Source organism: Toxoplasma gondii, chromosome XII (assembly GCF_000006565.2).
Source record: "Toxoplasma gondii ME49 chromosome XII, whole genome shotgun sequence".
Taxonomy (NCBI): Eukaryota; Apicomplexa; class Conoidasida; order Eucoccidiorida; family Sarcocystidae; genus Toxoplasma; species Toxoplasma gondii.
The window spans coordinates 3986713-4009603 of NC_031480.1; the positions used below are offsets into that span (position 1 = coordinate 3986713).

General features: G+C 49.8%; 3 protein-coding genes across 3 annotated transcripts; 2 read left to right on the forward strand and 1 right to left on the reverse strand.

Moving 5' to 3' along the window:
* Positions 1 to 1830: 1830 nt before the first annotated feature.
* TGME49_248550 (SPX domain-containing protein) lies at positions 1831 to 13356 on the forward strand (the record flags this gene model as incomplete). The annotated part of the gene is made up of 17 exons (XM_018780868.1): positions 1831 to 2342; positions 2565 to 3174; positions 3522 to 3731; positions 4032 to 4154; positions 4702 to 4853; positions 5442 to 5522; positions 5903 to 6046; positions 6397 to 6522; positions 6888 to 6995; positions 7636 to 7673; positions 8158 to 8227; positions 8894 to 8998; positions 9641 to 9775; positions 10474 to 10582; positions 11543 to 11605; positions 12297 to 12362; positions 13240 to 13356. Exons 1-17 carry the CDS (start codon positions 2035 to 2037, stop codon positions 13354 to 13356), a joined length of 2565 nt encoding a protein of 854 aa, XP_018635006.1. The 5' UTR covers positions 1831 to 2034.
* A 596-nt stretch (positions 13357 to 13952) lies between these two features.
* On the reverse strand, positions 13953 to 16800 carry TGME49_248560 (hypothetical protein). Its single transcript, XM_018780869.1, has 3 exons — positions 14725 to 16800; positions 14099 to 14442; positions 13953 to 13980 (listed from the first exon to the last, which is right to left on the reverse strand). The coding sequence occupies exon 1, from the start codon at positions 16669 to 16671 to the stop codon at positions 15961 to 15963; it is 711 nt and encodes a 236-aa protein (XP_018635008.1). The 5' UTR covers positions 16672 to 16800; the 3' UTR covers positions 13953 to 13980; positions 14099 to 14442; positions 14725 to 15960.
* On the forward strand, positions 16613 to 22558 carry TGME49_248570 (hypothetical protein; the record flags this gene model as incomplete). Its single annotated transcript, XM_018780870.1, has 3 exons — positions 16613 to 19404; positions 19650 to 20200; positions 20537 to 22558. The coding sequence occupies exons 1-3, from the start codon at positions 16674 to 16676 to the stop codon at positions 22556 to 22558; spliced, it is 5304 nt and encodes a 1767-aa protein (XP_018635007.1). The 5' UTR covers positions 16613 to 16673.
* Positions 22559 to 22891: the final 333 nt, after the last annotated feature.

Sequence of the window (22891 nt, forward strand, 5' to 3'; positions counted from 1 at the left end):
GGACTGTCCTTCCTTGCAGGAGACAACGATTCCTAAGGGACAACTGGGAACTGGTGCTAGCTGAAATGCGAAGCAGAGCGATACGGAAGACGCACACGTTCCACTGGATCAGAATAACGGTGGTCTCCCTCATTTCCTATAAAGAGTCCTTTCGTTTCACTGTCCTGTTCTACGTCCGACAATGACAGACTCGTGGAGAAATGCACACCGCAGCGAGGAAGGACAGGGGTGTCGAAATCCGAGCTCTTTCTCAAGCGTGCAGCAAATAAAGAACAGGTGCTGGAAAATGACGAAGTTTGTTCTGAGACTTTTATAAATGCATATGAGAATCATGTTTTTTTCTGGCTGTTCATTTGCCTTTCTCGGAAAGGAATGTCTAGCTCGACCTTTCTCGCGGTGTAGGTGACTTGGCTAGAAACGAAAACTTCACGTCAAGAAAGTGAGGAATGACAGGTAAGACGATCTTTGTCTTCCCCTCTCCTCAGGACATTTCGCCTGCTGTTTTCGCATTCAAAAAAACACAGTTTTTCTTCAGCATGTCTCAACAGAAACCCTCTGGAAAATGTCCTGGCTGACAAAACAAGCGATCCTGCACGCGCATGTCTCACTTGCATGTGTTGTTTGCATGGCTTCCGTTTCCAATACAGACACACGCTGGTCTTCCTTGTATTTTTCCGTTCTCTTCCTGCATCTTCTTCACTTTCGCTTTTCTCGCACATTGTCTGAGTTCTCCGCAAACGGCTGCGCGGACCGGCGGTACGGTTTTTTTACTCGCCTGCCCTACTCGAGAGTTCCTTGCCGCGGAGAGTTTGCGTTTTAAAAGAGAATTCAAGTATATTCTCCATGTCGCCTCCTTTTCGGCCTTGCTCCTCGTTCCGTTTTTCTCACCTTTCCTTCCACACTGTTAAGTATCTGTCCCCTCGTCTTCTGTGTGCCGCTCGTTTTCGCGCGTTTCTCGGACCCTCGGGTGTCTCTTTTGAGAGCCCGGCCTCCGCAGGCGCGTGCCCCTGTCTCGTTCCTTCTTCCGGATTTTGTCTTTTCTTCTTGCTTTGTTTTCCTTCTCTCAACTCTCGCTGCGCTCTTTGCGCTCGAGCTCCGTCCATCCCTTCAGCGTCTGCGGTGAGGAGCTCAGACACACAAGGAACTCCAGACGAGGGAAGGAATCTCCCGTACTCGTGTTGTCAGCCTTTCTGGACGCGTAGTTCTGTCTTCTCGGTCTGCTCGCAGGACTCGGTGCCAGGTCTCGAGAAATCCGCTGGCAAGTCCGATTTTGCTTTCTTCAAAAGTTCCCTTCGTGCTCCAGCGAGACGCGCCCCCGTCGATCGTGTTTAACCATTCAAGAACAATCGAGATTTTACTCCTTCTTCTCTTCTTCTTCCGTTTCGTCTCTTCGTTCCGCAGCAGCTGCTGGACAATTTTGCTGCTCTTCACTTTTGTCGGAAAACTGTCTCTCTACCTCTTCTGCTTCGGTCACAATCTTCCTCTCTTGTCCTTCCTGCCTCCCCTCATCTGCTTTCCGTCTGCTCTGTCTCCACTTTTTGTTCTCCATGTCTTCTTTTCGCTTCCGGGCGTCTCTGTCTCCTTCCTCTTTTCCTTTCTTGTTCGTATCTCCCGCTCAAAGAAATGCTCGTCTTCAGCGACCTCGGCCGAGCCGCTGCGCCGCTCGAATCGAGGGTGTCGCGCAGCAACCTTCCTCTCGTTTTTGAGATTGTTTTTTGCTTTTAGACTTTCCCCGTTCTCCCGCGAACATACCTGGGAGATGAGGTCCTTTCCCCTTTCTTCTGCGTCCTGTGCATCCGCGTGTCTCCTCTTCTCTTTCCCTTGGCTTTCTCCCTTTCTCACGTCTTCATTTGCAGACGCCACTCCTTCACCTTCTGCCTAGCTGGACTTCTCCTTTCCCTGCTTCTTCGCTCTTGTTTATGCTCCGCTCTTGTCTCCTTACGTCGTCCTCGCTCACTCTGTTTGCCCATCCGATCCTCTCTGCTCCGCAGTTGCCGTCGACGTTTCTCGTCCCCGTGGACTGCATTTTCAAAAATGAAGTTCGGAGCCAAGCTCCGCGCCTACGCGCTTCCCGAGTGGCGGGCAGCATACATCGACTACGGAGCTCTGAAGTCGTTACTCAAGCAGCTGCAGAGAGAGATAGACTCGGCAGAAGCTCAGGAAGACCGCATTCGCGAGAAGTGGAGGAGATGGAATGAGAAACTGGAGAAAACGAGAAGCAAAGAAGCTGAGGGTCACCCAGGAATCTGCGATGCCGCCACAGACGAACCTGAATCTGCGCCTCACGTTGTCGCCAACGCGCCAGCTTCCCCTGCGGCCGCCGACAGTGGCAGCACGCGCCTGTAAGAAGATTAAAGAAAAATTGAAACATTCGAGTAAAATTTCAAATTTGCAATTTATTCGTTCGGACCTCATCTGGGCTTTTGGACAGATACATATATATATATATATATATATATATATATATATATATATTCTTTCCATAGAGTTTTTCTGTGTTTCTTTTTTGTCGCTCAACCTTCTTCGCGTTTCTCATGTGGTGTCTTCGCTTTCGTCCTTTGCAGATCCACTGCTTGCCACGAGTCCTCCAACTCTTCTCCATCTCCTGGTGTTGTTTCTTCGTCCTCGTCTTCCTCTTCTTCATCTTCCTCTTCTTCTTCATCTTCCTCTTCTTCTTCATCTTCCTCTTCCTCCTCTTCGTCTGCTGTCGCGCATTCTGCTTCGTCACTGTTTTACTTTTCTGCATGGTGGGGTGGAGGCGAGGAGATAGGAGGTCGCGGTGTCGAGGACAGCCGCGCAGAAGAAGCTCGAGAAGCTGAAAGTGTAAGGCGCGTGAGAGAAGCTGCAGTTGACGCGTTCGACTCTCGCCTGGAGAGCGAAGTGGAGAAGGTTGCTGCTCACTTCAACGAAGAACTGGTCTTCCTCGTCGACCGCCTCCAGGCAGTCGAGGCGGAGCTGAAGGCGATAGAGGTCCGAGAGGGGCGGAGCGCGGCAGCAGAGGCCGAGGAAGGAAGCGCTGGCGAGGAAGGAGGCGAAGACGCGGGGAAGCCACTCCGAGACGAGACAGTCCAGGAAGGGGGAGAAGAGATAACAGACAAAGAAGTCGCGAAATCTGAGCGCCGTGTCTTCTTCGACACGCACGTCCGGGAAGGTGAAAACGCACAAAGGGAAGCGGTAGGTTGCTTGCATCTGGAAATGCGACGTCGCTTCCCCTCTTATCCAACGTTGCCGTTCCTCTACGCTTACCGCTTCTCCTCCACACTCTCCAGTCCTGCACATTCCACCCTACCTCTCTACATAAAATATGTATATATACATATATATGTATATATATATATATCGTTATGCTTATGAACAGACTCATCGCGTACACGGATACGTCTGTATGTATATGTATATACGAGTATCTGTCTGTTTACCTCAACATGTATATTTCTGAACAAGGGAGAGAGACTGTTGTTGTGTCTTGTCAACGGAAGGAGGCTCGTTTGAAACATCCTTGTTCTGTTTCCTTGGTACAGACGACAGCGTATCTGCGTCGCCACGAACGGGTCGTGCTCTCGATTCTTGACACTCTGGAGAAGCTCGAGGGTTTCGCAAAGTTGAACATGATCTGCGTGTACAAAATATTGAAGAAGCGAGACAAGAAGTTGAAGACGCATCTCCTGCAAGACGCCTTCGAGCGCTATCAGGCTCGTCTCCGCGACCTCGTGGTTCCGGCCAAAATCAAGGTGCGTTCGCGCGCGTTGCGTTGTTCCCCTTTGTCGTCTGAAACGCGTTTTGTCTCTCTCACCATCACTGTGTCCCGATCGCGAGAAAACGCGCAGGCTTCTGTTTTACAGCGCCTCTTCGTGTCTGCCAAATCAGCGCCGCTTTCCTTCCTGCTCTGCCTCGTCTCTCTCCCTTTCCTTGTCGATCCGCCGTTCGCAGTGCCGCCTCCCCTCAGTCTCGCCGTGTGGGGGGTCTTCTGGTGCCCCATTCCCTGTCTTCCGTGATGGTTTTTTTCTCGCCTTGCATGCGTCTGTGTTCAGAGCAAAGTTCTGGAAATCTACCGCAGACTGAGCAGGGCGTCCGGCGAGAAGGATGCTGGCCGAGGTGCCTGCACCTTTCATCAGCTTCAGATGTCTGTTCACAAAGACATGCTGGCAAGACGAGTACGCGAACTTTACCTTCGTCGCGGAAACGCTCTTCGACAAGATGCCGTTCCTCGCGAGGACCATACCGAGTGGCTGCTGCATGCACCATCCTAAATCCCCCCTCGGCTCCTTTTCGGAGTGCATGTTCAACTCTAGCAACACCAGCCCAAGATGCTTCTATTTGTCTACCGGTCTACTGGGATCTGTACGCGCAGATGCATATATATATATATATATATATATATATATACGCATGCGTGTCAGAGGCTCAATGGCAAGTGCCTCGTCGGTTTTCGTTTTCTGTAGATCGGCATCTGTGGGCGCCTTTTTAGTTCTGTGGTCTTCGGCTCCGGTCCTCGAGACGATCACCTGCATCACTCAAGGTCTTTCTCTGTGTGCACTGTTCAGTGTCACTGTGGAGGGAGGGCGGGTGTTGCCTCTTTACATTTTAGGGATCAACCGGGAGAGCGGGTGGGGTTTTCGCGTTCACGAACAGCACGAGGTCGTTTTCCTGCAAGCGTCTCCTTCGTGGAACCGCGTCTCTGTCCGCGCATGCACTTTGCAGGGCGGCTGCTTTGGAATCCGAGACAAGCTCCGGTATTTCGCCATGGGTTGCATGGCCATTCTCCTCCTCAACATTCTTGTTCTCTCTCTGGCACCGGCCTCAAATCCCCGCTACCAAAAACACACTCTTCTTGCGTATCTCCCCATCTACCGGTGAGGTTTTCTCACGTCGCCTCAAAACGCGAAGCTCCCAAAAAAACCACTCCAGACTCTCTAAGCCTCTGTGCCCAACTCCGTGTATATACATATATATACATATATACTCAAGTATATACACATAAATATATGTACACATAAATATATATGTATACATCCATGCACATATATGCATATATATATATATATATATATGTGCGACAAAGGCGGAGGTAGAAGTACTTTTGAACATTTAACTTCAAATAAAGTTACACCGGTAGGCACTACACGTATGCAGATTGCCTTTTTGGTTTTTTAGAAGCTGTTTGACTATTTTTAAATTGTAGGCGTGTATATTTTATTCGTCCTCGTATATATATATATATATATATATATGTACATGTGTGTAGCTCTACATGTAGGCATATCTCTAAATGGAAGTACGGATTCATATGTATAATTATATATATATATATATACATGTGTGTATATCAATCTTTGTTCTTTTTGGTGACTACTTATGGGACTCGTTTTCTTGATTCAGGTCGCCCTCTTCGTTGCGCGGTTTCTGTATATCCGTTTGTTTTCTCTCTGGTGTATTTGCAGATTTGTATTTGACTGCGCATTTGCAACGATGGCGGGTGCAGCTGCAGTCGCCGCGATGGAGTACTTCGGTGTGAACTACAAGTCAGTTGAATCGTCTGTCGTCTTTGAGTTTTTTCTGTGGGGACAGAGAGAGCGCGTTTGTGCAGACACGAGATCCTCGCAGGCCTCTACGAGGTTGAATGGGGAGTCCACATGGAGAAAGAGGCGACGCTACAAACTTCTGCGTTCGCCTCTCTCGCCCGAGATGACGAGTCGTTTATTTGCATGCAGGGAACCTGAACGCCTCGGCCTTCGAAAAGTGGGCGCGAGAAGTCCCTGCTTCGAGTCCTGGTCAGATGGTCTGATTTATGACGGCAGACGAAATACACAGTTTGTGTTTTTGCCCTGCTGACGTCTTAGAAAAGACAGCAACGGATAGGAACGAGAAAAGCCTTTTGTGGTTGCGTGCATGTTTTTCTCAGATTTCTGTTGGACATCGACCCTAAGTGTCAAGTTGATTCGACGACGCTCTTTGGTGTTGCTGCGTTCCAGCAACTTCTTTTCCTCCTCACCTTTGCCATGTTTCTTCTCGACTATAAATTCGCGATTCTCGGGGACCACAACTTGTAAGAAACGCCATCTGACTTGGAGTTGTCTTCCGCCGGGGACGTCTCGCGAGTCGTATGTTTATCTTTGTCCTCTGCATCTGCTCCGTGCTTTGTCACCTTGAAGCTCCGCGTCGCTTGGCTCTGCATCCGACCTTTTCCACTTGCTCTCTAGGCTGCGTCGTTTCGCGCGCCTTCCCCGCTGTCCTGGCGTTCGGCGTCTCCTCATGTCTGCCTTCCTTTCCTGTCAGACATGCGCCTTCGTCGTTCTCTCGCTCTGCGGCGTCTTGCATCTCTGTTTGCTCGGCTTCTCTCTTCGTCTCTTGAACTGTGTTTGAAGATTTCCGCCTCTCGCTGCTGCCGCTTTGCAGATACTGGGCGTACATGCCTGCTCTCATCCTCCTTCAACTGGCGCTGCTTGTCGTGCCTCACCCGACATTTCGCTTTACCTACCGGAGACACATTCTCTCCATTTTCAAAGAAGTTTTTCTCGCAGGGTACGTCCCGCCGAGAAGCGACAACGCTTCCTCTCTTGGCACCGACGCATGGACCACAGTTTACATTTTGCACCTCCGCATCCAGTCTGTTTTTTTCATGGATTTCCTCTGAGCAGCGCGCGCTACCCTCGTCCACGCGTCCCCGCTCCGTTTTCCTGCCTCTTTCTTCCCTCTGTCGTGTTTTGGGTCTGCGTCTCGTCTCTCTTCTCAGCTGTCTGCAGCTGTTCTTTCTGCTTTTTCTCTCCTTCTGGAGTTCCAGTCTTTGACTTCTGCCGCGTCCGTCTCTTTCTCCCGTGTCTGCTTTGCCTTCGCCCCTCGCGCGCTCTCTCTACCTCGTTCGCTTCTCGGACTCTGCCTGCATGCAGCGTCTTTGCCGTCTCCGACGTCAAGCTCGTCCAGAACATCGTTGGAGATGTTTTAACGTCTTTCTCAAAGCCTCTCAACGATCTGCACTACATTCTCTGTTTCTACTGGTAAATGGAAAAGAACCAGACGCCTGTACTCATCTGCCCCTGCAGTGCTCCATACTCCTGTACTCCTGCATGCACATATATATATATATATATATATACTTATATATATATATATATATATATATATATCTTTGTGTCTGGATATATGTATGCATGTTTGTGGAAGGGCGATGGGGGGTGGCGGGGAGGATATCACATGGGCATGGCTTGTTTTTGCATACAGCCTTCGACAGTATATGTACACTTACACAAGCATACTTACTTGTATGTATATATATATATATATATATATAATGTAACGGCGGGTGGGTTGGTGTAGGAAAATCTGCGCAGCTGTTGAATCTTCTGTTTATTTTAAGAAGCAAATGATACGCAGTAACTGACGGTTGTTCCCGAAGTACATTATCGCATGTGCAGTACAACGTCCATAAAGCAGAGGTGCCGACGCGTGCGTTCCGAGACTCGCTTCTCTCAACACCAGTCTGACAGAAATGAAATCATAATTTCTTGCATGCGCCGGTCACCCGGCAGGTCCGTCGGAGCATGCGAGGGACGGCCGGCGGCTCCTTATTGATGTTTAATCACCGATTAAGAGACGCATTTTCGTCAAACAATCCCCTTCTTCCTCTGTTCCTGTCAGGACGGGGATGAGTCACGACACGAAGGCACAGTGCCCAGGTACGCTCCAGAGCTTTTCATTTCTTCACCGCTCGTGCCTTCCATCGACTTCGAGTCTTAGGTAAATGCGGAGTTTTCTGTCAGGCGCTCGCGTCTACCACTGCAGCCTCTTCCTTGTCATGAACAGTTAATCAGATCAGTGTATATATATATATGTAAGTGTATCAGTGTTTATGTGGATTTGTACGTGCATGTTTCAACTATACACATATCGTTATATGTATAGATTCATGTTTAAGGAGACACACGGAGCTGTATAATTACCGAGGCGACGCATGTCAATCTGAAAGGCTCCCGTTGCTTCGGCCACAAGTACTCCAACCTGTCCACGCCTGTGCTCCACGTAGACATATATATATATATATATATATGCTTGTGTCTGCACATTCCGATAGCCGCCGCGGTGCGTGGAAGCGTTGTTTGTTGCATGCATAACATGAGACTTTATCTTCTCAGGTTTTTTTTCGTTTTTCTCTTTATGCAGGCGACGCGTTCATGCGCCCGCTCTTGGGTGGTCTGCCCTTCTATCTTCGTTTTTGCCAGTGCATCATCAGGTAGCTTTCTTCTTCGTTCTTCTTCTGCCTCGCTTCCTCTCCTCTGTGTTCGTTTTGGCTTCTCCGTGTGGACGCCCCGTGCGAACTCGTCCTCCTTTAATGGTCTTCTCCTGCTTATGCGTTTCACTGCTCGAGCATGGGCGTCGATGCCAAGAGAGCGGCGCCTTTCTCTCTGCGTCCAGAGACCACTTCTCGCTGCGGCACGTACACAGCAAACACATGCGTTGTGACACATTTATAAATATATATATAAATATACATATATAAATATATATATATATATATAGACGTATATAAATGTATACATATATATATATATATATATTAAGAGAGAGAAATGAATTTATGGAGAGAGCGAGAGAGGTATCTCTTCTCCCCTGTGTCTACACAGACACATATTCATGTGTATCTTCTTGCATACGCAGGTGTATATATATATATATATATATATGTATGTATATATATGTATATATAGAGAGAGAGACATGTGTGGAAGATAGGTGCTGTTCTCTTCACATGTATCCCGTTGGGTATGTAAAATCATGTTCGTGTGTCTTTGTGCATTCTCGTGAGAAGGAATGTGTCATTAAGGCAGACGACGCAGGTGTGGATTTGATGTCCGGTTCACATGCGGATGGCGACTGGTCACTTGTTCCTTTCGAGCAGATACCGAGGAAGCCGAAACGACGAAAAGGCACAACGCATGCACTTGATGAATGCTGGGAAATACGTCTCGGGTCTCCTCGTCATCTTCTGCAATTCCGTTCCATGGTGGGCTCGAGCAAAACTTCTCCGTGAAAAAGGAAGTTGCATTTCTCACAAGCGCATGAACGGTGTCGGAGCGAATCGTGCTCAACTTCCTTGGCACTTCTCGTACTCCATGGTCCCCCATGTCCCGCTTCAGCGCCATGCGTACCCGATAGCAAGTCACCTGCACCGTTGACTTGTGTGGCTCCTCTCTCGTTCTCTCCTTCCTCGGCGTCTCCTCCCAGCCTTGCCCGTCTCCGCAACACCTACCGGGAGCTCCACCAATTTGTTTTGTTTGCCCTGCGCTCTCAGAGAACGTCCTTCTGGGCATTCTCGCAGCTTTGCTCCTCGTTCTCGTATGCTGGAGTCTGTGACGCTTCTGCCACTCCCGCTGGGGGCTCTCCCATCTCATATATGCGCATATAGAGAGAGAGATAGAGTTATATTTATGTGTATATGTCTATATATATATATATATACGTGTATATATATATATAGATAGATAGATAGATAAATAGATAGATAGATACATACGCGTATCTCTATGTATTTTGGTGAAAAGAATAAATGTATAATTCTTTTATGTGAGAATAGGTATGGTTATAGAGCGATCGCTACGCGCATGTATAAGTGCTCTTTTTGTTTGTTTATTCTTGGAAAAAACAGGCAAGCGTTGGGTGTGTCGCCGTACGGTGTCTGCCTCATCTGGGTGTGCTCCTATCTCTTGGGGACGATTTACATGTTCGCCTGGGACATCAAAGTTGACTGGGGACTCATGCCGGACCCCGACCACTTCATCAGGTAGGCGCCATCTGCATGCCTTTGGGCTCTTCCGAGAAAACGCCGTTCCTCTTTGGTACTCAACAGAAGAAACCACTGTCTCCGCGTCGAGATGCATAATGCTACACAAATATATATGTTTTTTTTTTGTGTGGATGCATGCGTGCACACTGGAAATCGAACGTTTCACGTGAATGTAAAAGCGGTGTTCTACACCGCGATTTACAGGTGTACATGCATATTTATATATATATATATATATATATTTATATATGTATATGGATTTGTATGTATGTATGTATGTATGTGCTTCTCGACAGTGTTTTCGGCGTCTGTATGTGAGTATGGAGGCTTCGACCTGGGCCTCCCCTTCCAGGTTGTCTGATCTGGGGATCTCTTTCTCTCACATCCGACCATGAGCTGTGGACGTTCCACGCCAACATTACTTCTTTTTTCCTCGTTCATTTGTCTCGGATCCGCCTCCTGCTCGGTTTCTCGCTTTCTCTCCCCATGCCGCCTCTCCGCATGTCTCCTATGTTCTGTGCTTGTTCGACTCGTCACCTCGCGCTGCTACTCATTTCAGGTGTGTTTCGCAGTTGTCGCCCTGTGACGCCTTTGCGTTTCCGTGTCTCTCTCTCCGTTCTGCCTCTGAATCTCCGTTCTGCCTCTGAATCTCCGTTCTGCCTCTCGTTCGTATGTCCTTTCCTTCGTTTCTCCAGAACTCAGAGCTGTCTGATGTATCCTCGCTGGATGTATCGCAGCATCGCTGTTGGAAATCTCATTGGACGCCTCACGTGGGCAATGACGCTGATGCCCTCCACCTTCGACGTACGGAAATTCCAAAGTCCTCTTTTCTCCTATGTTCTCAGCTTTCTCTCTCTCTGAACTGACTCCGCACAGCTGTGCGGCCTCTCAATCTCCCAGGCGCGCATGGCGCATTATATATATATATATATATATTAATAAGAATATAAATGCAGTACCAATATAGTTACATATATATATATATAATACAGGTAAACGTACATATTAATACATGTATATAAATAATATAAGCATAGTCATATATAATGAATAAAGAAATATATGTATTTCAAATATATAAATGTCGTGAATATATAGAGGATTATTTTGTCTTCGCACGTTTCCTCCTATCTGTCAGTATCTCTGAACAGCTCTCTACGTTCTGTGTCTCTGTTCGTCTCTAGCCCAGTACATAGTCGAGCAGGTCCATTGCCATATAGACTACTTGCTAGCAAGATTGATGTAGAGACTCTACAAAGATGTGTGTAAATTGATACTCAAGTAGAAACTATACGTCGATGTTGCTACTTGATGACACGGGGAACTGATTGCGGACTCATATATATATATATATATATAAATACAAAATATATATACATATATGTACGTCCAGCTATATATAGAATACGGTCACGTACTGAGATACTGGCAGATAAGAATATATCCACACATGCATACTTATATGTAGAGCGATGCGTTTGATAGAGATTGATGCACTGTAGGTAGATTGTTGGATCGGTCGTGCTTTACATTAATTGTACACAGAATATTTAGGTGAAATAAAGATCGATATAGATGGTAGCCTGCAGTTCCCGGTGCCTAGGTTTGTGCTGTGTCTTGTACTGCGTGCGTTTGTGTTTGAATGCTGAGGTCACGCAGGTCCATGAACGCGTTTCTTTCTTTGTGTTATGTCCGTCTGCCTGGTCCCTGTCCTTGTTTCCTCCCAGTGTATTCCGCCGTTCTTTCCTACGTTGTTGCGTGCAGTCGCTACGGGGGAACTTGCTCATCCTGGTTATTTCCCTGATGGAAATTTGTCGACGAGCAGCGGTAAGGACGTCGCTGTGTTTGCGAGGTAGACCCTGCAGGCTTGACCGAATAACAAAGAGTCTTAGTATTTCACGAGGATTATTGTGATTCATGTCAAAGACAGATGCTCATTCTCACCGATTCGTTTGGTCTGAATTACCTACACACAGAGAGTTTATCTGAGCTCTCATCTGCTCCTGGACGCATGGAATTCAAATTGAGTGGAAGACGCCATAGACTGTTACTTTTCTTCGACCGTCTCTCCTTCCGTGTCTTCGCCGTCTTTCTCCTCGTTTCTTCTCTTGTTCTCTTCCCCAGGTGTTTCCTGTTTTTTCTTTCTCCTCAGCCTCGGCTGTTTCACCCTCAGTTCATGCAGCTTCCACGAGATCCGTGGTGCCTGTCGAATTGCCTCTGACTTTCGTTTTCGCATTTTCTTTCTCACATGCGCTTAGGTGTGCTTCAGCCAGTCCATCCATCATGTCTCGATGTACACGCCGCATTTGCTCGTTCAACTTTCAGATTCTTTCTACGGTCTTTCTACGTTACACCGGCATCCTCACGTCTGCGTTATTCACTCTGGCGGCTTCCTGGGTCCACCGCATTTGACGCTTCTTCGCTGAACTCCCTCACCCGTTCTCCACTGCGATGTCCTCTTGTCTTTCCTTGTTTTCATCGCTCGACCGTCCTTTCCTTCCTTGCCCGTTTGCCGCAGTGGATTGTAGTGCGTCTGGAGCACGAGCATCTGAGCAACTCTTCGAAGTACCGAGCGGTGCTCTGGGTAGGCCTCTCAACTTGTCTTTCCTCCGAGCCTAAAAAGCACATTCACTGTGCAGTCGTTGCCCTAACTCACAGTGGTGTTCGACGACCTTTCATCTAAATAAAGCCGAGTCACGCAAAAGCCGCGTTTTTCGTGGAACTTCATCGAGTTCTGCTGCAGGAGCGCCGTATCTTGCGTGAAGGACCGAATCCGGAGGTGTACACTCGCCTCACCTCCTCTCACCTTCAGAGGACGTTTTTCTCAGAAAGGACTGTCCCTGACAAGCGCATGACCAGGACATTTTGCCGCAGGTCCTCGAAGGCGGGTGTGCATGTATACTTTCATTATTTTCGACAAACCTGTCGACGGTCTCGCTGGGCATGTGCCGCGTCGCCTCGCCGACTTCATTACACGGGGATGGAAGCCAAGGGTCTAGGAACGACACTGAGTTGAACGCTCTAGAGAGCTTGGTTTTCTGAAGAAAAAGACGAAAGCGCTTTTCGTGTAACGAAGCGGTTTTTATTCCTTTGAGAAAGGTATTCTTTCGACAAAAAAACACAGATTTTTCATCGGAAACATGCTCTTTTTCTGCTAGAAAACGGGTTTCTTCTCTTAAAGAAAAGCGATTCTTTGCTTATAAAAACGGCGAGTTTCTTTCTCAAAGGAATAAAAACCGCTTCGTTAAACAGGAGAGACATTTGTGCGTAGAGGAGATCTGAACGCACAACACAAGTTGTTTTCGTACCTGACTGGACAGAGGGAAGGCAAAGGCAGGTCGCCAGGGACTACGCGGTCGGCTCCTGACGCAAATCTGTTTCCTTCTTGTCTTGGTCCCGCACAGGACTTTTCGTTCGCGTCAACTCATCTTGACTTGTGGGTGCCGTCGTTTTTCTTTCAGGTACCACCTTTGTACCAAGACCCTTCGATGTTCCTGATTGCGGGTCGCGAAGGATCGAAGAAGCGCGGCAAGACAGAAGAACGGAGGCGGAAGCCTGCGGCTGTGTTTCTTGCGTAACGTGACGCATCAGCGACGCCGCGCACAGAGCGACAGGCTGCGGGAAGAGAAGCGACGGATGCAGCGAACGCGCGTTCAGCTTCCGCGATGGCCCGCGCCTCTCCAGAAAAGGAGACATCTAGTCGAAAAGTCGGTGGTGAAGAGGCGCCGAACGAGAGTGACACGAACCGAGACGCAGGGCTGATGGCAGACACCGAACCAGTGACCGCTCTGCGCAGCAGTCTTCAAAGAAATGCATGTTTACGTCGATCATAATCGAAGCAAACATTTGCATAAACTTCATTCGTGTATACGTATACATATATATACACACATCTATATGTATCTGTATCTATGCTTCTCTCGACAAATGCCATATATATATATATATATATATATATATATGTATAAATCGGTGCATAATATCTCTGGTAAGATGTATGTGGACAGTGGGACACCAAGAAAGGGGGAGACATCTTGGGTTTCCCTGCGATTGTGTGTGTCACGATATCCTTTGTTAATGAGTACGACCGTAGGGAGTACAGGGACTCAACTGAATCTGCGTGGAGTCTTGGAGAGAGTGAGTTAGGAACGCGGTTGTCAATTTGCCTTCATCGGCGACAAGTTTTAGAGGCGTTTTCGCGTCTGTGGACAGAAGTGTACAAGGCTGAAAATCTGTTTATGAGGTTTTCTCGTCAAGCAATAACACTTGAATCTAAAGCGAACCGCCTTGGTGCCGGTGACTTGCTGGATTCTCGCTCACAGTTTGCTTTCTCGCTTGCGGACAGCCGAGGAGTTCCAGCGTCCGGACAGACGGATGCGGCGCCGCTGTCTCTTGTGCCCAGGCAGAGAAAGTTAGGAATCTTGTGCCAGATGCGCCGCCTTTTCTGATTTCGAAGGAGTGCATTTTCAGCTGAGCGCTTCTCGGTTCACTTCTAGCAGAGGCTTCGACTGTGAAATGGCAGTGACCTTTTTCCGAGAGATATTTCTCGTTCTCTTCGCTCTTCCAGAGTCGCCTCGTTGCCTGCGACCCTTCGCGGCTAGAACGAGCCACTCTGGGAATGGACAAGGTATTTGCGATGCAAGCAGAGACGCCCGACGCGGAAGCTGTAGATCAGAGCGAGACACACACACGTCAGTGAAACGTTTTAAACCTCTCGACTGAGCTCCAGTGGTCTGTAAAAATTCCAGCGAGATGTTGAAAGTCAGAAGCCAGCTGAAGAAAAGCACGAAGAAGGGAGGGCTAGCCGTTCCACGAACATCGCGGGGATTTTAATCTTAGCCCAGCTCAGCAATCCCCTCTGTACGTGAAGCGTAACTTTATCAAGATTTCGAAGCCAAATCCTGATTCGAATATGCTTTTCACGAGTACGACCAAGCAGTTTGCACCTCTCGAGGCCGGAAGAAGAGACAGTGACGCTTCCACTGTTTGTGGCAGCGTCCGAGGCTAATTTGCCCGGCACCTTCGTCGCACAGGAACGCCTTCTCTGAGGAAGCCTCGCTGTAAATTGGTTCTTTTCTGCCCCCGGGGAAAGACTCATTCTGATAAGGCGCCAGCTGATTTGCCGGCCAAGTCCTTCAACAGAAAAAAGCCTTCTCATGAAAAACGCGCTCTGTTGAAACAGAAAGAAAACGCCTCGCCATGATTCCCAGGGACCTGTACACGCGAAAGATGAAGCGCGAGAAAACGGCAAAGACAGAGCATAGTAGCTGGTTCCCCTCCTTTTGCCTTCTTCTAAATCTTAAACTCTAAGCAAAAGCCTAATAGATGTGTGAGTTTCTTTATTGTGGTCTTACGTAGAAGTCGCTACAGATGAACTTCTTGAAGAATATAGACATATGTGTGTAAGCGTCTGTTACACCCGTACATAAGGATAAAGCAACTTTTAGATGTAGGCATACATTTGAGCAATCTACAGGTGATTATACGCATATATATATATATATATATATTTATATTTATATGGATGGACCGTATACAAGCACATAAATATATGTATATATATATCTTCATATTTTCCTTGTATAGATGCTTATTGTGGGAAAGAGAGAGACTGATTCCCCGAATTTCGCCTTTTGACGAATTCGTTCTTTCTGCAGACACTCCGCAGGATAGGAGAGGGAAAGTATTTTGACTTTCTGCAGAGACGAAAATTCCCCCATTTCGCTTGGGGGTTGCATGCATGCTCAACGAGTTTTTCCTTGACGAGGAACAAGCGAAGAAGAGCGCCAGCAAGACACGGAGAAAAGGGATTTTTACTGCGAGAAAACGAGCAAAGGACGTCCTATCTCCACCTTTTTTCTCGTGTACCTCTCCTAAAAAAAACCAAGATGGGCGACCTCCTTTCTCCGTTGTGTTCACAAAAAGTTTCTGCCATGTCTCACCACACACAGAGAGGAGGGTGACAAGACAGCGTTCCTCACGCCAGCGTCTCTGCACAAGCGAACCTCAAGAAATTCTTGATTTTCCAGAGAAGTAAACTCTCGCAGAAGAGTATTTCCTGTGGCACAGGCGAACGAGGAGACTCGCAGCGCTCCAATGTCGCCTTTTTGTCTGCCTGAGGAAGCAGAAAAAAGTGGATTTCTGCCTTTCGTAGGGCCTGTCTCGGCTTCCTACAAAGAACGTCACCAGTGCTCGCAGGAATGAAATGCCATTCCTCTTTCTTCGCGGTTTCTCCTCATCCCGAACTCTTTTTTCTTCGTTTTTCTTCGGCTCCGTCCCCCCGTCGTCTGCATTGTGTTTGTCGGAATTTTCTCATGCCCCCGTCCTTCTTCATAGAGAAAGCGCGGAGGAAGGCGTTTTTCTCTCTCTGTCGCTGATTCAAACCTCTCCTTCCCTTTAGGCTTTCCAAGGCCTTCTTCTGTCTTCTCATCTTGTTCCTTTTCTTCGCCTCTCCTTTCTCCTCCCTGGTTTCTGCTTCTCTCCTTCTCTCTTTTGTTCCTTCTTTCCTTGTCCGGCTTCTTCTTCGCCGTGTTGTCGCGTTTCGTTGTCTTTTTCTCTCTTCTTCTGTTGACGCTCCTTCGTGAAAAGCTGAATAGGCCTTTCTCTCCGCTCTGTCGCGCCTTGGCCTCCCGAAGGTCCCTTGTCTCTCCTCCGACTTGGAAGCGTCTTCTGCCCGGGCATCGACTCTGAGAGAAGCTTCCCTTTCCGGTTCTGCAGCAACTTATAGAGACAAAGTTATCTTCCCCGCTCTTCAGGTGTCTTGGCGCAACTTCTCTTTCGACCTTGCAAGCTGCCGCAGGAGAGCGACGTGTGTGGAGCTGCGCTGGGCGCAGAATGCACCACCCGAATCCGTCAGTCCACCAAGTCCGAGCGTCGCGATGCTGCTCCGCCATGTATGGCTCGTCAGATGATGTCTGCTGCACCTGATTCGCAGTCTCATTTACCGCAGAAGTTCGCGTTTTCAGATGCGCGACTCCGCCGCGTCGCAAACGAAGCCGACAGCCGCCGGACGCCTGTCTTTCGACCTCCGGCTGAGGCGTCTAGCCACTCGAGCGGACCGCCGCGAACGGGGAGCGCGCCTTCTTCTCGCTCTCCCTTTGGCAGTTCTCTCCTTCCGTCTGTTCATCGGCCTGCGATGCGGGGGCTTCAGAGTGGAGAAAATGGGGAGACAGCCCTCCTGCGAGAAACGAGAAACATGAAGGACTGTAAAGAAAGTCAAGCGTCGACGCTGGCTGCCCTGGCCCTTCGCCGCAGCTCTGCCTCGTACGTTTCAGCGGCTTCTTCTCCCCGGTCTCCACCTGCTTCGCAGTCTTCTCAGGCGACTCCACCGTCTTCTTCAGATCCTTTCTGTTCTTCTCTTTTATCTCGCCTCAACTCTGCGCCTTCGGCTACCGCTGTGGCTGCGGCGACCTCTCCAGCAGCAGTCCATGGCGGTGGATCTCCACCTGAACTTCTTGTCATCGCCAGAGAGCGACGTCGGAGTCTCCCCTTACACGACTCCAAATCGCTTCGTTCTGTCTCGTCTTCTTCGTTCTCTCCTTCCTGTTCTTCCTCTTCTTCTTCCTGTTCTTCCTCTTCTCCGTCCTGTTCTTCCTCTTCAGCTTCCTCTTCAGCTTCAGCTTCCTCTTCTTCCGTTTTCCTTGCATTTGCAGAGTCGCGCGGTAGGGGTTCTCGGCGAGTGTCTTCCCAGTCTTCGGGGCGCAGACAGGACATTCCCTTTCCATCCTTCTTGAGTCCGCACTGGACAGATGCGTTTTGCTCGTCTCACAAAGGAGACGAGAAATCGGAGTCTCTCGGAGTCCACCGAGACACAACGTCTCTGCGTACCACACCTTCTTTTGCGGAGCTCCCAACTCGTCACCCTTCATCTCCGCGGTCGCGTTCTGACTCCTCGAATCCCTTTTTTGACGGGGCAGATGCAGCCTTCGATGCATGCAGTGCCACAGGGCAAGCAATCAAGTCACCTGAATCTTCGCAACCTACTTCTTCATCTTCCTCCTTCCCTTATCCTTCAGCTTCCTCTCTACAGCATACTTCTTCTTCGTCTTCTCGATTCACCTTCAGTGTCTCAGGGCCGTCTGTGGGAGGCTTGTCTGCTTGTGGCGCTCCTCAGGAGGGCAAGGGGCGTATGGATCCGAGACAGGCCGAGGACGTTTCGCTTTTTTCTTCCAATCTTCTGCATGCGTCCGGTCTGCATGAAAGTTTATTCAACCTGTCTGCTCTAGACGTCTCTGCCGTCTACGGAGAAACACAGCAAGCCGTGTCGCCTCCTCTCGCCTCCTCAATCTTTTCCTTTTCCGGAGAGAAGAAGCCGCACCCAGATGCTTCAGCTTCGGAAGTGCCAGCATCTCCTTCCGCTCCTTTATCGGCAAATCCTTCTTCCTCTTCTTCATCTGTTCCTTCTTCTCTGCGTTCGACGTCTGTTTCGTCTTCTGGGCACCGCGTGGACTCAGCTGAAGAAGCATGCGAAGACAAGAAAGGAGCCAGCGTCGGAGCCGGACAATGTGTACATACACCGCGGGGCGGCGGGGTGTCGATGGCGACTGCGGGATCCATGCCCTTCTCTGCTGAACGAGAGAAACGCGTTGAAGAGAGAGGAACTTCAAACGAAGCTGTTGTTGAACGCGAACATGAGAAGATGGCGAGATCTCAGGTGTCTCCGGAAACTCAGGAAGAACGCATGCGCCGAATTCAGAAAGAACTGGAGGCTCTCAAGGAGCGCAACGACGCGTTGGAGTTGCAGCTGTTCGAGACCCAGCGTAGACGAAGAGCGGCGGCTGGGTTGCAGTTGAAGACCGAGAGAAGACCTCTTTCTTCCTCTGACTCTCCATTTAATTCTCGCTTTGATGCTCGGTTGGGCGATGGCGTAACGCATGCTCAGAACGCTTCTGAGGCTGCTGCGGCGGCTCCGAGAGGAGCCCCTCGAGAGGCAAAAGAAGAGACATATAGAGAGCGGACTTCTTGCCCTCTGACGCCCCTGCCTTCGTTCGTTCTACGAAGAGACTCGGAGACAGCGTGCTCTGTTGAGACGCCGCGGTTCCCCACAGCCTGTCCGCCTGACGGTCTCCAGCGGGACTGCTCTGGAGAGAGAGGAGACAGAGAGACGGGAGTTGCAACTGTCTCCTCAGCGGTGCAGTGTCCTTCAGAGTTTCCTGGATGGGACCGAAAAGAATGCAAAGACCGATTAATGCGAAGCGGCGTGGAAGACGAACAGTTCGAGAAGAGAACAGGAGAAGAAGGAGAGACAATTGAGAGAGAAGAGGAGAAGGTGGGGAAAGGAGAGAAGGAGAGAGAGGAAGAGAAGCAGGCGCAGTCTCTTAACGAGTTGAGGACGAAGAAGGCAGAGAGTCTGAAGACCAGAGATACGGAAAGAGGAGCGTCTGCAGCGCTCAACCGGCGATGTAAAGAAAGAGGAGATAAAAACGAGAAGGTGTGGGGTGGAGAAACGGTCGAAGACCGAACCGGCTGTCCCTGCATCTTGTCGGGTGAAGATGCGGGAGGAAAAGCGTCGCTGAGTCTGAATGCGGATCCGGATCCTTCAAAGCATGCAGTTTCGGACCCTCAGCGTTCTGGGCAGAACGAAGCAGGCTGCGAATCTCCGTCAAACGCACCTGAGGAGAGACAAGGTCAGTTGGCTGCGGCCACAGCCCCCACAGTGAGCCAGTAGGAGGCCGTTTACAGGAATCAGGACAGCTGGGCCTCCCCGTGTATTCGATGATGTTGTGTGTTCAGGTAGCAAGGTTTATCGTGACTGCCATGCAGTGGATGTTGAAGTCCAGCGCCGCTAGCTCGTTTACGCAGCTGGCGTTTAGGTTTTCTTCAGATACACTTCTTGACCGACTCCAAATCGTGGTGTCGCTTTTTTGTGCAGAGGTGACGACTCCGCAGGCAGATTTCGACCAAGAGAGAGAAGCGCTTCCGACAGAGAGACAGGAACTCGAGGAAGCGCGTGCAGTCGCTGTCGCCCAGAAGCGCGAGAGCGAAGAAACGCGACAACCGCATGCAGCGGAGGAAGCCCTCTGGATGAGCGCGCGCGAACAGAGCCATGGTGTGTACCGGCAACAGCTTCAGGAGCAACGAGAAGCTTTTGTCAACGAGAAGGAGTTCGAGGATGCGAAGCAAAGGTTGACTGCACAGAAGCAGCCACTCGACGAGGAGAGAGACGTTTGTGTCAAGGAGAAACAGCGGCTGGAACAGCAGATGTACAGTGCAAACGAGAGAGAACTAGGCATGGCAATCAAAATTTACGATGAGAAGCGACGGAAGATGGATGGACTCGAAGAGATGCTTCTCGCGAAGCAGCGCCAACTCGAAGCAGAGAGAGACTCCTGCGTCAAGGAGAAACAGGGCTTGGCGGGGGAGAAGAAGGAACTCGAGAAGAAAAAAAGAGAGTTCGAGGAGAGAACGAACGAGCTGGAGAAGGTGAAGCAGGACTTGCAAGGAGAGAAGAAGGAACTCGAGAGGAAACAGAGAGAGTTCGAGGAAATCGCGAACGATCTGGAGAAGGCCAAGCAGGACTTGCTCGGTGATAAGAGAGCATTAGAGAAGGAAAAGAGAGAGTTCGAGGAGATCGCGAACGATCTGGAGAAGGCGAAGCAGGACTTGCAAGGAGAGAAGAAGGAACTCGAGAGGAAAAAGAGAGAGTTCGAGGAGAGAACGAACGAGCTGGAGAAGGCCAAGCAGGGCATGGAGGGTGAGACAAGAGCATTAGAGAAGGAAAAGAGAGAGTTCGAGGAGAGAACGAACGAGCTGGAGAAGGCCAAGCAGGGCATGGAGGGTGAGAAAAAAGCATTAGAGAAGGAAAAGAGAGAGTTCCAGGAGAGAATGAACGAGTTGGAGAAGGCCAAGCAGGACATGGAGGGTGCGAAGAGATCATTAGAGAAGGAAAACAGAGAGTTCGAGGAGAAAACGAACGAGTTGGCGAAGGCCAAGCAGGACATGGAGGGTGAGAAGAGAGCACTAGCGAAGGAAAAGAGAGAGTTCGAGGAGATCGCGAACGATCTAGAGAAGGCGAAGCAGGACTTGCAAGGAGAGAAGAAGGAACTCGAGAGGAAAAAGAGAGAGTTCGAAGAGAAAACGAACGAGTTGGCGAAGGCGAAGCAGGACTTGCAGGGTGAGAAAAGAGCATTCGAGAAGGAAAAGAGAGAGTTCGAGGAGAAAACGAACGAGTTGGCGAAGGCGAAGCAGGACTTGCAGGGTGAGAAAAGAGCATTAGAGAAGGAAAAGAGGGAGTTCGACGAGATCGCGAACGATCTGGCGAAGGCGAAGCAGGAGATGGAGGGTGCGAAGAAGGAACTCGAGCAGAAAACGAGAGAGTTCGAGGAGACAATGAACGAGCTGGAAAAGGAGAAACAGGACTTGCAGGGTGAGAAAAGAGCATTAGAGAAGGAAAAGAAGAGTATAGACGAGGAGAGGCGAGACTTGGCTGAGGCGAAGAGAGGACGTTTTGAGGAGAGATGCCAGGAGAAGGCCAACAAGGTGAACGCTGAAGAGCGACGAAAGGTTGAGGAGAAAGAGGTTTCTCTTGTAGAGAGAGAGGAGCGGAGTCAGCTCGAGGAGAGAGACATGCGCGAGAAAGAGGTTGGAGAGCTGATAAGCGAGTTGAATTCTCAGCGAGCGTTTTTCCTCGAGAAATCGAAGACGTGGAAGGCAGAGCAAGAGAAGGTCCGAGGACAGCTGAAGGAGACAGAGCAAATCATGGCGGAGCAAATGGCCCGGTGGCAGACGCGAGAGAGGACGATAATGGAGGAGTTCACGAGGCTTCAGGAAGCGAAGGAAGAAGTCGAGAGAAGGTACGCGAGTCTTCAAGAGCAGCTGAGCCTCATGGAGGAGCGAACTGCTCAGCCTCTGGCGGACGCACTGGAGGCTCTCGAGGAAGCAAAGAGGAGAGAAAAGGAGCAAATGGGGGAACTCGAGCGCGAAAGAAGGGAACGACAACAAATAGAAAAAGACTACGAGCGTCTAGCGCAACAGAACAGCGAGTTGACTCAGCACGTAGCAGAAAGCCGAGGCTTGAAAGAAAGACTCGAGCACTTGCAAAGCGAGCTCCTGAAGTGGAGAAGAATTGGCGAGGAGGCGCGTCAGCGCGCTGAGACCCAATACAAGGAGCTGAAGCGCCTCGATGAAGAAAGGCAGCGCCTGCTGCAGAAATGTTCTTCGCAGACCGAGGGAATGCACTTCGGACATGCGTTTTTCGCAGCCGGTGTCCAGAGCGACAGCAGGCACTCAGAGGAAGCTTCACGCGATAAAAGCGATCGGCATGTCTCGTCTGACAGCGAGAACGTGGACAGAGACGGGATGGCAAAACCTCAGGAAAGAGCGGGACCTCGACGGGCGACAATCCGCGACGAAAAAGAGAATTCAGAAGACACAAGAAGACCCGGAGAAGGCCAGTCGGGGACACCGCCGGCGCCTCCACGAGGTTCCGAGGCGGCGCCGGATACGCCTCAGTCCGCCGGTTTGTTTTCGACTGTTGGAGATCCAGATAGGGAAGGAAATGCGGTGAACGAACGGACAGAAGAGAGGCAGAGAGTCGAGGCGGAGCCTAAAGACGAGCGGTCCCGAGATGTCCTCATCGAAAGACTCCGACGCCTGTACTCCGAGGAGTGTGCCTCGTCGCGGCGTCTAGCAGCCGAAGGCGCTAAATACCGACAGCAGTTGAGACAAGTCATGAAACGGCTTGTTGTAGTTACAAAGGCCATGGAGGAAGCGAATGATCTTCGTGAGAAGCGTCAGCGCATGCAGCAGCAAAAAAGGAGGGGGAAAGTTTCCAGCGAGTAACTCTGGAACGGAAAACCTGTTCTGTTCACAAGTCGTCGACTGGTGAAGACAGTCGAAGCAGCAGCTGTGTCTGTTGAAGTCCCTCAGGCCTCCTTTCCTCGGGCTCTCCTGTTCATGCCGCCGCCGCCATTTTTTGTGCCGGCGTCTGTGTTTCACTTTTTAACCTCTAAAGGGATGAGCTATGTGATCTGTGGGTTTCTAGCAGTAGAACAGATCTCGATGCTCTACGGCCGAGAGTCACGCTGATGTTTTGTGTAAAACAGGGACTCTGTTGTCTCGTGTTGACAACTTTCTGCTGAGACGGCGCTTTGTGTCTGCTGGTTCGGTGAGACC

Coding starts and splice junctions, on each gene's coding strand:
- TGME49_248560 (XM_018780869.1), bottom strand. CDS start 16,671: ATGGCGGAGCAGCATCGCGACGCTCGGACTTGGTGGACTGACGGATTC.